Raw genomic sequence first — 13711 nt, 5'->3', positions numbered from 1 at the left:
CTCGCAATGCAGAAAGTGGAAAGCATTACAGCTCTGCTCTTTACAAGAGTGCTGTGACCTCGTCCTCCAGATCAATGTGAAAAGCTTTACTTTTCCTTTCCTACATTAAGCAGAAGTGGAAAATCCAACCACCCCTCACCCTCGCCCCGAATACCATAATGGTTAGTTAGCATGCCTTCTGCAGATGACTCGCTAACAAAATCCAGTTGTAACGCTCCAGTGCTTCCCTTCTGCTGGCGCAAGTGGAAAATAAGTGAATGTAATTACTGTTATAAAGTAAGGCAAGCTATGTTATGTAATCAACTTCCTGTCCTGTCCCGTCTGCTACAAAAGTTTGGCAACACCTCACCAAAGATGTAGCCGACACAATCCATTCAAGGGCATAAAATCCCATGAATTGTGGTTGAGGGCAAATATGATTAAGAGAAGAGGAATTTTTCCAAACCGTGTGGAGGAATGGAATTCAATTATGGAGTTCAAGAGTGGGGGAAGGACAAGTGATGACTCGCCTAATAACATTATGAATAGAGACATACTCAGCCCATATGTCAACGAGGAATGAGTTGTAACCAATGTCTATTGCATAATAGATAAATGTGGTGCTGTTATGCAGAATGTTCCCTTTCTTATTTGTACGTTTTGACTCAAGCATGCCGTATCAATTAACACATAAACCTTTTCAACATTTATGACCTGCAAATCCACTGAATCTGCATGATGTTATAATACTAAGATAATTGGTCTTTTTCTGAAATAGAAAAAGAGGTCAGAGTTTTGAGTTCTGTGCCAAGCTTAGCATCCTTTTCATAAATTCATCCCCTTTTCCAAAAGTCAGATCTGTCTAGAATTTCTTAGGTTCTGACTTCTAACTCTTTTTCCCAGAATGCTCAGCAAGTGCCATTGCTGACCTTGTCTTCCTGGTGGACGGCTCTTGGAGTGTCGGGCGGGAAAATTTTAAATTCATCAGCAGTTTCATAGCAGCCATGGCAGACGCGTTTGACCTCGGAGAAGACAAGACTAGAGTTGGTGTGGTTCAGTACAGCACGGACACCAGAACTGAGTTTAACCTTAACCAGTATTTCAAGCGGCCTGAGCTGCTCAGAGCCATTAACAGTCTGCCATACAAGGGTGGAAACACCATGACAGGTACCAAATTTGCACTTATGTATTCATACTGAAACCTGTAAATAAAATTACAGTGATTAAGTGATTCTTTTGGGATTTTTGTGCAGGTGAAGCCCTGGACTACCTGCTAAAAAACATGTTCACGGAGACTGCCGGTGCTCGTAAGGGATTCCCCAGAGTTGTTGTAGTTATCACAGATGGGAAATCTCAGGACCCCGGTGGAGGGTTACGCCAAGAGGTTGAAGAACGCTGGAGTTGAAATTTTCACTTTGGGTATGTGGTCATTCATCACTGCTGTTTTTCATGGTCTGGATTTCTTCTGCATTCTCACAGGACTGGGTAGCTTTCAAGAAATCCATAAACATAGAAGAAATCATTGAAATTCTGAGAAATAATGCATTTTTTATTATTTTTATTCAGGCATCAAAGAAGCAGATCAGGAAGAGCTGAAAAAAATGTCTTCAACTCCCTACAGAACGCACGTGTACATGGTGCCAAACTTCGATATGATCAAAGCTGTGGAGAAATCGCTCATCACGCAGGTGTGCACCAGTGTGGATGACCAGCTCATCTCGCTGGCTAGCGGCGAGGAAGGTAAACAAACAATAACAATTGTAAATCTGTTTTAGCAGGTTTATTAAACACAACCCAGAGCATCAAACACAACTCCATTTTTCCTCTTTTTGTTTATTTGCAGTCGTTGAACCAGCTTCAAACTTGCAAGTCACAGAGGTTGCGTCCAAGTCAATGCGGGTGACGTGGGATGCATCTATAGGGGAGGTGACTGGATACAAGGTGCAGATGGTTCCCATGCTGGCTGGCAGCAAACGTCAGGAGCTGTACGTTGGGCCAACTCAGACATCTGTGAATGTGAGAGATTTATCCCCTGATACAGAATATGAGATCAGCCTGTTTGCACTCAAAGGTCTGATGCCCAGTGAGGCTGTTATGGCGATGGAGAAAACCCAGCCCTTAAAATTATCAGTAGGTGAGGAAAAATCAGCACTATTTCAATATCCATATATTCCATTGATTTAATAGCTGTTTGACCCACAAACCTTTGTTTTTTTAGAATGCCATCTCGGAGTGGATGTACAAGCTGACGTTGTTCTACTGGTTGACGGTTCCTATAGTATCGGACTGTCAAACTTTGCTAAAGTTCGATCTTTCTTGGAAGTCCTGGTCAAGACCTTTGACATTGGGCCGAACAAGGTTCAAATCAGCTTGGTGCAGTACAGCAGAAATCCATACACTGAGTTCTACCTGAACACCCATCATGATCTGAGCGCTGTGGTCAAAGCCGTGAGATCTTTCCCCTACCGCGGAGGCTCCACCAACACCGGCAAAGCTATGACATACGTTAGAGAGAAGGTTTTTGTTCCAGCCAGAGGCGCTCGTGCGAACGTACCTCGAGTTACGATTCTGATCACTGATGGGAAGTCCTCGGATGCTTTCAAAGACCCGGCGACTCAGCTTAGGAACACGGATGTAGAGATTTTCGCAGTGGGTGTAAAAGACGCTGTCCGCTCTGAGCTTGAGGCGATTGCTAATTCTCCAGTGGAGACCCATGTGTATACCGTGGATGACTTTGATGCTTTTCAGAGGATTTCTAATGAGCTAACCCAGTCCATCTGTCTGAGAATTGCGCAAGAGCTTCTGAACATCAAGAGGAGAAGTGAGTAGTGTCTGATTTTACCACTAACTGCTGTTAAATTTGTTGGACTCTGGGTCTGGATGTGCATAGAACCATATGTCTCGAACTCTGGTTTTGCACCAATTTGTACTAAAGTTTAAAGGGTTGGTTGACCCAAAGATAAAAATCTGTCATCATTATTTACCCTCATGTTGTTCTAAAATCGTATCTTATGATCAAGACTTTCTTTCTTTCGTGGATCACAAAAGAACTTGTGTAACAGAATTTCCAAGCTACTCAATTCCAAACCAGCTCCAAAGCAAACAAACATCAAAGAGTTCTAGTTGTTGATGTATTTTAAATTCAATAAAGTCATACCATAGCTTGGCGTTGGAAAAATCTATTGGGTAATACATATGTCCCAGAGTCTGTTATTTGTTGTAACTTTTTTTTTGTCGATAAACTGGGATGTGAACAAAGTTCTCTTAGTTAATCAAAGGGAGGTGTCTAATATATTTTGGTTCTGCTCTCTCTTTTAGGTCTGATAGCACCCAGGTCTCTGACCTTCTCAGAGGTGACCTCCAGGAGTTTCCGAGCTTCTTGGGTAACAGATGCTGTGGATGTGCAGTCATATCTGGTGCAATACAGGCCAGATGCAGATACAGAAGCAGGCTACATCTCTGTTTCTGTGCCAGGAGACACTACTACGGTTGTCTTACATCACCTTACTCCGGTCACAAAGTACGAGGTCAAAGTTTATGCCCAATATGAGAAAGGCGAAAGCTTTCCTCTGTCAGACTTTGAGACCACACTAGAAGGTGAGTATCTGTTCTATATAAAAGTTAGCTAAGCTCATCAGTATTGATGTTCCTTTTGGGACTTTTAAAGGAATGGTTTACTCAAATGTTGTTCTTTATGACTTTTTTTCTCTGTGCAACACAGTGTTGACAGTTTTTTTTAATACTGACCATTGTATCTGTTGACTTTTAGAATAACTGTTGCTTTAAAAGTTGCACCTTTAAGTGACTCTTATTTTTCAATTTGTGCAGAACAAGGATCTGTGAACAACCTGAGGGTGTCCGAGGAGACCACCAGCAGTTTCCGTGTCTCATGGGGGGCAGCTCCTGGTTCAGTGGTGCGGTACGGACTCATGTATAGCCCATCCTTCTCGGTCCGAGGGGATATCGCGTTTCTAAAAACTACAACAGTTGGCCCTGAGACAACCATTGTTTTGCAGCAGCTTTACCCACTTACTACCTACCGTGTCTTTGTGGCAGCCGAATACCCATCAGGCATTGGGCCTCAGATGCAGATTAATGGAACGACCAAAGAAGGTGAATGGAACAATGTAGAGACTTCCTCTCCTAAATACTATGTCCAGCCAGGGTGATTGATCAATTTGAAGGCATAATACCAAATTATTATGAGTCTGAATTCCTTTTACTGGAATTTTAATTGAGAAAGTGCTAGTTCAGATTTGTTTTCATTTATTTATGCACGTCAATGTAAAATGCTCACAGTCAACTGGATTTAGATTTGTTTAGGAGGGATTCCCACTCATTCTTTCAATTTCATTGGTTATTTTCCAGGATTTTTTTTATATCAGAAAACTGGTGTACAGTTTTGAGCAGCCAAACACCCTAAGTGAATGGAAAATCAAAGTTGATTTTGACAAAAACTCAATGAGACCTTTCCCAGAATTTCTTTCATTGAGTTGGCAAAAAAATATCTGTTTGGTTAGGCAGAACCTGTGGGTTCTTTATCAAGTCTGAGAGTAGTTAGTGTCCAAGCATGAGCCAGCTGCGTCTTAAGAGCGGCCTACAGCGATGCAGCTGCAGTCTGTCCAAAGTTGTATTCTGCAAAGGATAAATCCAAGGTCATGACTTTTGACGCCTGTGTTAAAATGGAGTTTTATCTCTGCATTGTCTCTGTTCCAGTCAACAGATTAGTTTTTCAAACTACTATTTCAGCAGTTTCTTAGTAAGTTAAAGTAAACATTGTTAGGAAGTGTGTAGTTATCAGACTTGTGACTTTTCACATGGTAGATGATAAAACATCTGAAAAGCAACGTTAGACTTACATTGAAGGAGGGAGTATTAGAGTTACTTTGTTTCTAACTGCTTCCTCTTCTTACTGATAGAACGTGGCTCGCCGAGAGACCTGCGTGTTTCTGATGAGACAGTGTCGTCCATGCAGCTGTCCTGGGCTGCTGCGCCAGGAAGAGTCACTCAGTATCGTGTGTTCTACCAGCAAACAGAAGGTGGTGAGATGAAGGAAGTGTCGGTTAAGGGGGACACCACAGCGACCTTGTTAAAGAATCTCCAGCCAGGCACAGAATACCAGCTGGCCGTGAGAGCACGCTACTCCTCTGGGTTAGGAGAGCCACTGCAGGGCACAGGAACCACACTAGAAGGTATGGGCATGCACTTACAGTACATAACACTCCTCTGAGAAACACACAATATGTGCAATGTTATCTTGAGGACATAACCCATTTTAGGGGTGGTGTGGTGCAATGGTGAAAGCTCAGGGACTGTAACAGGAAGCTTGCTGGTTCAATCCCAACAAAGGAAAGAGCTGTTAAAAATCACACAAAAATTATTCTGAACCATAGCTAATATAATGTAAGATAGCTAAGAATATAGTGAAAATTATGTGTACTACTTTTCTTTTTGCCAGTCCCCATTTATTTGAATTGCTGATCATTAGTAAATGAGAACATATGGTGGGATCTAACCAGATCATTTCCAGTTACAGTTTCTTTTAACCCCAGGCTTCTGTGTGCTACTTCAGATAAATGCATGTGCAAAATGGCATTTAGCACTAAGTCTTCTGAGTACCCGAGGATAAATCCCAGAAATAGTTATTGAACTCCCTGTGAGTGCATTGCAGTGCAAGATTTGAGTTCTGTACATTTCTTTGGATCACTTGAGAAAGTGCAGCCTTGGAAAGACTAGGGGCATTTTTAACATCCTCGGCTCCTGTCAGAAAGGGTCTACAAATAGGTTGAACAGAGTCGAGTGATTATACTGTTCCTTCTTTCATTCAGCCCAGATCAACAGTTCAAAGTTTTTTTGGGGGGATTCAGAGGATCAAATGAAAATGAAATAACCTAGACAAAAGCTTGCCCATGTTCTCAAATCACTAAATTCCAGTAATGTACGTCACTGAACCTTCAGTGTCAGATTTGATGGCCAAAGATCAGAGCCCAGAAGTAGTGATGGAAAACCTGTTAAGGTGATAGTTTACCCAGAAATCTAAATTATGTCATCATTGAGCATGAAATAAGTGCTCTGGGCTGTCAGTAGTACTCCTAAATGAAGACGTGTAGAGACCACAAATGTGTTCTGAAGCTATAACTCTTAATCTGTTTCAGTCATGAGGACCTGGTATGGCTCAAATAAAATGATTAACAGTTTTTCTTGGTATGTTTGCTCAATTGTTTTTGTATTCACTGCCATTGCCCAGCTGATGGTCATAAATATGGAAGAGATAAGCAGAAACAGATAAGCATCTGAAGACTTTTCGATATATTGCCTAAGTGGTGCTTTTTTTGTCTGTTGTGGCGAGAAATATGAGTTTGGAAAAACATGAGGGTGAGTAATTTTAAATGAAAATACCTGAGTTTATTTTTGGTAGGTTAGAGATTTGGCCTGGGTTGTTCTCCTCTGTGGACCATGTAGTGGTTTGTGTAGCATGCAGAAGTCCTGTTATCAAAATCTGACTGACATTGGACTGATATTGAAGATTGTTCCTCCGTCCATCCATTGAGATCTGGTCAGTGGGAGATGGACTAAATGAAGCTCTTTAAAGCAGATAGGAGCTATGCAGCTCTGTAGCAAAGAGTAGAGCAGTCAACCCAGACATCTCCGTTCCTTCCTTTGCATCCTCAAGAGGATCTGCATAAAGAGGAGCATGAAGGATTTCCCTTCCTTCCCCAATCTGATGCAGGTCTGTGTTGACCGGGCTCTGGTCCAGTTTATGACCTAGCATGTCCATCAGTAGAGCTTTCCAGCAAATCACTGAGAATGCCTTGAGAGATTCAGTATAAAAAAAGCGAAATGCTATGTGGCGCTATAATAGTTCTCATATTTCTTACTTAAATATTTTTTGTTGTTTTTAAGATGCATTGAACTAAAGAATTGTTTTAGTTTAAAGTCAAAAGGGGAAAGGGATTTGCAACCCATTGTAGTTCTACAATAACTCGTTGAAATAAAATGTCTTTTAGAAAAGCTCTTCAGGATAATTGAAGTGACGTGCAAAATGACTTGTCTTGTATCTGCTGAATCCATTGCTCTAAAAATGTGTCTGTGACATCACTGAGTGAAAACCATCAAACTCAAATCAGCTGTTTTGTTTCACCATCTCACAGAAGATTGAAAAATGAATCAAAAGGGTTTCCATCTGCTCATACACAAAGAGGAATGAAGAGACGTGAGGAGTTATCATAATGTAAACTCAAAGGCGTGCACATGTGGCATGCATTACCTGCCTTGTACTTTAGATTAGATTATTTCCAAAGGGATCTTATTTGTATTATATTCTCATTAGAGTAGCACCTGGCCAGTTGAAGGGCGACAGAATACATAGCAGGACACTATAGTGTTACATACAGATCATTTACATTTATTCATTTGGCAGATGCTTTTTTCCACCGCGAATTACAGTTGAGCAATACAACATATGGTCATTTAAAATAAAGACTCAATCAGCTAGAAACAAATGGGCCAAAAGGTGACTTTGTTCTCCAGCACCTGGGTATTCCTGTTTGCCATCTGTCAAACTGACTAATGCATTCAAGCTGCCCTAGGTGTCCGACCTTTGACCTTAGTGATGAGCATAAAGCACAGATGAAGGGGACAACCAAAAGCTCTCTCAGCACCTGTGCTTTTCCAGTGATTGACATGAGGTTAAAGTTCAAAAACACTGCAGAAATGTAGTGCATGTGTTTGGTGTGTCTCAGCTTTGGATTTCAGAGCAGCACGGGATGCTGGCTTTTTGAATGGAATTGCATGATATAAAAGATCATTTGAATTTCAAGTCTCTTTTAAAGACAGAGTCAAATGAAATCCTGCTGTTGGACTGCAGAGAAAGTCATATGAAAGTCGCATGTTGAGCAAAGATGTTAGAAGTCCAATGGTTCAACAAGGTGCACTGTTACCAATTTGTGAAAATAGTGAGGACTGAGAGAAAGACGAACGACTAGGGATTTGAGAAAGTATCAGAGATCTGAGGAGGGTGCTTAATGGTGGTTTTGTGGGGATCTGCCTTGTTTTGGAAAAAAAAAGCAGGCTGATAAGCATTTACTCCAAAGTCTCAGAATCCTGCTGTGAGTGTATTTATTATTTCTCATGTGTACTAGCATTCTTATTTTTTGCTTTTCCCAATAATGAACATTGTATACAGACCCTCACGTCATTTCCAAACCTGTGTGACTTTCAAGGTGCTCAAGGGCTGTCAAGCTCCAAAACAAGGATATTATAGTTTCCTTAAACTAAAATCATCAAAAAAGATTCTTACTTGAAATAAAATAAACATTTACTGAAATAAAATTAAATAATTAATAATTAAATTAAATAAAAATTTAATAGAGAATTTAAGTAATTCTTTTTTTTAAGTAGATTTTATGGTTTTAATTTTATTTTAGACTAAACTATAATAACCTTGTGTTAAAACACATTTTTAATGTGCTAAACTAAAACTAAACTGACATTTATTATATGGAAAATATAAATAAAAGCTAAAATATAATATAGTTTTAAAATTATAAAACAGACATATTTGAACAGACATATACAGAAACAATCTGAATCTTCAGTCTATCTTTACTTTACTAAAAAATGCCTGAAGCTCATACTTTATATCTGATGGTACATCAATCTTCCTGAGACACTGTCACGTCATTTGAGTAAAAGTATTTCATAATATGTTGTAAAAAATGTGAGTTTGTGAAGTTTATCTGCATGACAGAATACTTTTGGGACTGTAGTGGGTTTTGTAAGAGGTGTGTGTGTTGGCTGTGGACTTTATGACGAGCTGTTAAGCTTAGTTTCACCTGAATGAATTAGTGCTCATTGCAGTCCTCACACACCTGCACCAATGACACCAGAGACATCATGAGAAATAGTCCATCTGCTTCTAGAGATATATCAGATTATGGCCCAGGGTGATTCTGCTAAAATACAGCTTGGAATGAAATCTTTATCTTGCTTTGTGCAGAGTAAGTAAATAGACAATTTATCCAATGCAACTTTCAACTTTGCTCCTGAGCTTTCACTTAATCACACCAGCACCATTTCTGAATTTCATCCCATGATTTGTGTTTGTTAAAGTCAGTTTTGTGTGTTCCCTGCAGAAGTGGGTTCACCGAGAGACTTGATAACCAGTGATGTAACAGACACCAGCTTCATGGCATCATGGACGGCCGCTCCAGGAAGGGTGAGGCACTATCGTGTTCAGTGGAGGTCTCTGTTCTCTGAGGAGTCTGGGGAGAACATGGTGCACGGGGATGTGACCAGCTCGCTGTTGGAGAACCTCACTCCTGAAACACGCTACCAGGTGTCTGTGTTTGCATCGTACGACAGAGGCGATGGAGAACCACTTGTGGGAGAGGAGACCACCGATGGTACGTAAACCTGATGTAGTTGTTATTTTGTTATCGTAGTAACCCCATATTCCCTAAATCAGACGTGTGAGAAGGATAAAATAATTAAATAGGGATGCACAATTAATTTAAATAATATGGCTTTTAAGGCTGCAATTTAATTTGATGCACTGCATGTTTCAGAGGAAAGCATTACATTGTGTTTAATTTCCATTTTTGTTGCAATAAAAAAACATACAGTAGGCTTCATGGGAAATTGCATACTTCACTGCCATATTGTCCATTTTTACAATACTGATGTACTGATGGACACTTTACTATCCTCTGAGGCCATGGGAGAGGATTTGTGAATAGCAGGTCACATGACAAAGACAACATGACGGATGTAGTATGTCCACATTACATTCACACCTCACACACTCATACTATATAGAATGCACTTTTTTGTGAAAAGTTGCAAAGTAATTTCTTGTAATGACTGTAAAACTCAAGTTTGGAAGATTTAATAGTGTATTGAACTCATGAAATATAAAATAATTTGGGATGATTGGCTTGTTAAAGGAAGCTGGAGGCTAGGCTGGGTTGGGTTAGATCAGAATTATGGTTTTATCTATAAATCTAGCATCTTTCATTAAAGAAAAAGGTAATACAGAAGTGACAGGACATGCATGCCAATACCTCAGGCATAGCCATTTAAAGTGCATCAATCGAAGGAAAAGAATGGAAAAGGATGATCAACCTTTGTTTAAAATTATTTAATGTTAGCGTGACTATTCCAAGTTGCGGTTTTGCTTTTGGCACCGAATCTTGGCGAGTACAGTAAGTTTTAAGTTTCTGTGCAGTAGTCACTTGCCTCCGCGTGGAAAAAGTGAGGTGATTGAGGCACGCGTGCAGTGAACATCGCTGCGGGAAAGAGCAGATTTAAAGGGTTGCATGTGTGCAAGCCTGCCCATAATATGAGCCGTATGTCGATTGGGATGCATTTTCACTGCCCAACCTAAATCGTACAAACTCGTGGAAACATAACCCCAGTGTAGGGATTGAGAGAGCATTGGAAGAAGGAAAACGTTGCTTCCTTTTGGCTTGCTTGTGGTTTCACATTGACCTCTGACTATCCCAGCTTGTCTCTTTTAATTTCACTTGTCAGCTTTAGATTTATCCAGGCCGTTGAGCAATTTAGTTAAAGTTTCTTGTGTTCATCCATTTGTAGCATCTGCGTCTGCTAAGGCTGTACTGGTGTCTGATGAAACTGAACGCACCATGCGTGTGACATGGAATGCCGCTCCAGGCCCCGTGGTCAGCTACAGGCTCACGTACGTCCCTGAAGTCGGCGGTAAAGAGATGACGATGAAGATCCCCGCTAACGTCACCACCGCCGTGTTGAGGAAACTGCAGCCCCTGACCACTTACAACATCAAAGTGCTTCCCATTTACAAACGAGGAGAAGGAAAAGCAAGGCAAGGAGTAGGAACCACACGTACGTTTGCCAATAATTCAAAGCCCATGAATCACAGATACTTGCAGACACAGGCACACATCACCACTTAGAGTACACTGCAAAAAATGATGCTCATCCAAAGTGTTCTGGTCTTGTTTGAGTACAAAAATCTGTAAGTTCTTTAATCAAGGTTAAATTAGTTGAGAAGTGAAAAGACTTAAGATATCTGAAAAATATCTTTATATTAGTTAAGTGAGTTTGTGCTTAAAAAAAAGAAAATTATCTTCCAGTGGGTGAAAAAAGATCGCTTTTCTGACACTATTGGCAGTTTTTTTCTCGTTTTAAACAAAACACTTTTCCTTTTGATAAGTTTTTCAGCAAAAAAATAAATAAAATATGTTCTTCAGTATTATTGTCTTCAGTATTTTCTTGTTTTTTAGTCCAAATATCTAAAGATTCCTCAAGATACATTTACTTGCGAAGCAAAATGACTGAAGATATGAAGTTGTTTTGTTGTTTTCTGTAAAGAATGTATTAAGATTAAACGAGTTTAAGCTTAAAACAAGAAAAACTAAAACTGTCAATAGGGTCAGAAAATTACAGAAAATTTGCCTGCTATTTTTTCTTGTTCTAATCAAGAACTCACTAAATGTTTTATCATTTTTCAGAAAATAAGACTTAGTATCTTAGGTCTATTTGCTTTAGCAAGTAAAAGTTTCTTTATTTAAGAATGTTTAGATATTTGTAATGTAAAACAACACAGTATATACATTTTTTGGTGCAGTATTATGGATTGGAACAAAGCACTACCATTAACATGTTCAACTTCAGTGCATAACTCCTCCTAAATAGGTTTTGCTACATGCATTAATTGTTATTTAAGTATTCTTAATTATGATCAAACTTAAGATTTTCACCTTGAATGATAAAACAGGAAAAAAACACAGACTTAAATTGGAAGAAGGACCGGAGCCGTGTCTAAACCAGAATATCACACTATTCAGACTTTTGGTTGGGTCCACTGAACAACTACACTAGTAACTGCAAGACAATGTGCTAAAGAGCATCCTAAACACTTTTGCAACTGCATAGCAAGGTCCTGAAAACCTCCCAAAGCATCTTAGTCACATTACTGACACTGAAAATGTTAAATCTAGTGATTAAATTAGCAAATGCTGATATCTGTTATTCTTCATCCTGCAGTGTCACGATTTAAAGCCCCAAGAAACCTAAAGACCTCTGAACCATCCAAAACCAGTTTCCGTGTATCCTGGGATCCCGCTCCTGGTGATGTACAAGGGTACAAAGTCACTTTCCATCCCAGTGGTGATGATATTGATCTGGGAGAATATCTAGTCGGGCCTTACGACAACACAGTTGTTCTAGAGGAACTCAGGTAATGTTTAGCATCAACTTCAGATGTTTCTCTTCACATAAAGATGCTAAGATGCTGTTTCTTGATTTTGGGTGACACATATGGTTTCAGTTTTGTCCTTCATTCACAGAGCTGGAACTAAATACTCCGTTGCAGTTTTTGGCATGTTTGATGGAGGTGAAAGTGTGCCGTTGGCAGGGGAGGAGAAGACCACCCTCTCTGATGCACCTGAATCTAATCCCGTTGATTTCTCTGGTATAATCTCAGCACATCATGCATGCTGTAACATCACATATGAATGTTTTTACCATGCACTTTCTGTTGAGAAATAAAAGAGTTTAAAGGTAACCCAAAAAACAAGTCAGGTGTTACGGTTAAGACAAAAAAATACAAAAAAATTCTAAAAAGCAGAATTGAATAAGGGAGTCTAAATAGATTTATTAGTGCAGTACAAATATTAGAAATAATAGAATGATATGTTTTAATAAATAAGTGCATGATAAATATAAAATACATAGATATTAAGTATATAAAATGATGACAATTATTACTTTCAAACTCAAAAAGCTATCAAAAATAATGAAAAATGAAAAATATAAATTATTAATAATTTAATTAAATTAAATTAAATAATTAAATTTAATTTATTTTTGCATTTATATAGATAGATAGATAGATAGATAGATAGATAGATAGATAGATAGATAGATCTAGATTGGGGGCTCTGAATCTTTGGCAGCACATTTCACCCGAGTTTGATTCTGGCATCTATCGTAAGGCAGTTTTAAGACTTGAGCGTCAATGGCGATTCTAGGGGGGGGGCCCGGGGTGGCCGGGGCCACCCCTGAAAGCTCGTTGGCCACCCCTGTGGCCACCCCAGATCTGATAGCTAGTTGGTCAAGTTCGTCAACACAAGAAAGGAGAAATGCTGTCAATCAATGATGACAGCTGATCCACTGATTAAGGGACAGTTTTACATTTTTAACTAACATTGTAACGGTACTTTAGACTGTACGGAGACTGATGAGAGCTGATTTCTGCTCAGCGGACGTTTGGCCATGCAGGTCAGGTGACCCGTGAGATGAGCGCGCGCGCTGCACCTGCTGCTGCTGGTCCGTGAAACACAGGAGGACGGTCACACACAGAGTAGCAATGACAAAAACGCTGTAATCAGTCGATTGAGATGTATGGTAAATCAATGTTTAGTTATATTGTAGTTCTCTCTAAATGTGTAGGAAAAATGTATCTTGCACTAAGTAGCAGCTTAAAGTCGAACTACACTGCACTGGCTAGCTTAGTAGCCTGCAAACTAAGTTAAGCATTGAAGGTTAGCAGCAGTCGATCTGTTCCCCTCGAAATGTCTGTTTCCCTTTACGCAAACATATTTAAGTCACCTTTATTTATATAGCGCTTTTAACAAAAAGAATTGCGTCAAAGCAACTGAACAACATTAATTAGGAAAACAGTGTGTCAATAATGCAAAATGACAGTTAAAGGCAGTTCATCTTTGATTCAGTGATGTCATCATCTCAGTTC

General features: G+C 39.6%; 1 protein-coding gene across 1 annotated transcript in view; it reads left to right on the top strand.

Annotated features, from left to right (window-relative positions):
• The window catches only part of LOC113093351 (collagen alpha-1(XII) chain-like), a 70143-nt gene that overhangs the window by 6415 nt on the left and 50017 nt on the right, over window positions 1–13711 (top strand). Inside the window, 13 exon segments of the mRNA XM_026259175.1 lie at window positions 883–1146; window positions 1233–1339; window positions 1341–1398; window positions 1546–1719; window positions 1823–2113; window positions 2198–2800; window positions 3298–3576; window positions 3808–4092; window positions 4899–5171; window positions 9114–9383; window positions 10573–10839; window positions 12004–12196; window positions 12306–12430. Of these exon segments, the coding sequence (XP_026114960.1) occupies window positions 883–1146; window positions 1233–1339; window positions 1341–1398; window positions 1546–1719; window positions 1823–2113; window positions 2198–2800; window positions 3298–3576; window positions 3808–4092; window positions 4899–5171; window positions 9114–9383; window positions 10573–10839; window positions 12004–12196; window positions 12306–12430 (3189 nt within the window).

The sequence above is a fragment of the Carassius auratus genome, unplaced genomic scaffold, assembly GCF_003368295.1.
Source record: "Carassius auratus strain Wakin unplaced genomic scaffold, ASM336829v1 scaf_tig00214968, whole genome shotgun sequence".
Taxonomy (NCBI): Eukaryota; Metazoa; Chordata; class Actinopteri; order Cypriniformes; family Cyprinidae; genus Carassius; species Carassius auratus.
Note: the sequence above shows the minus strand (reverse complement) of the source record. Positions and strands in the feature narration are given on the sequence as shown.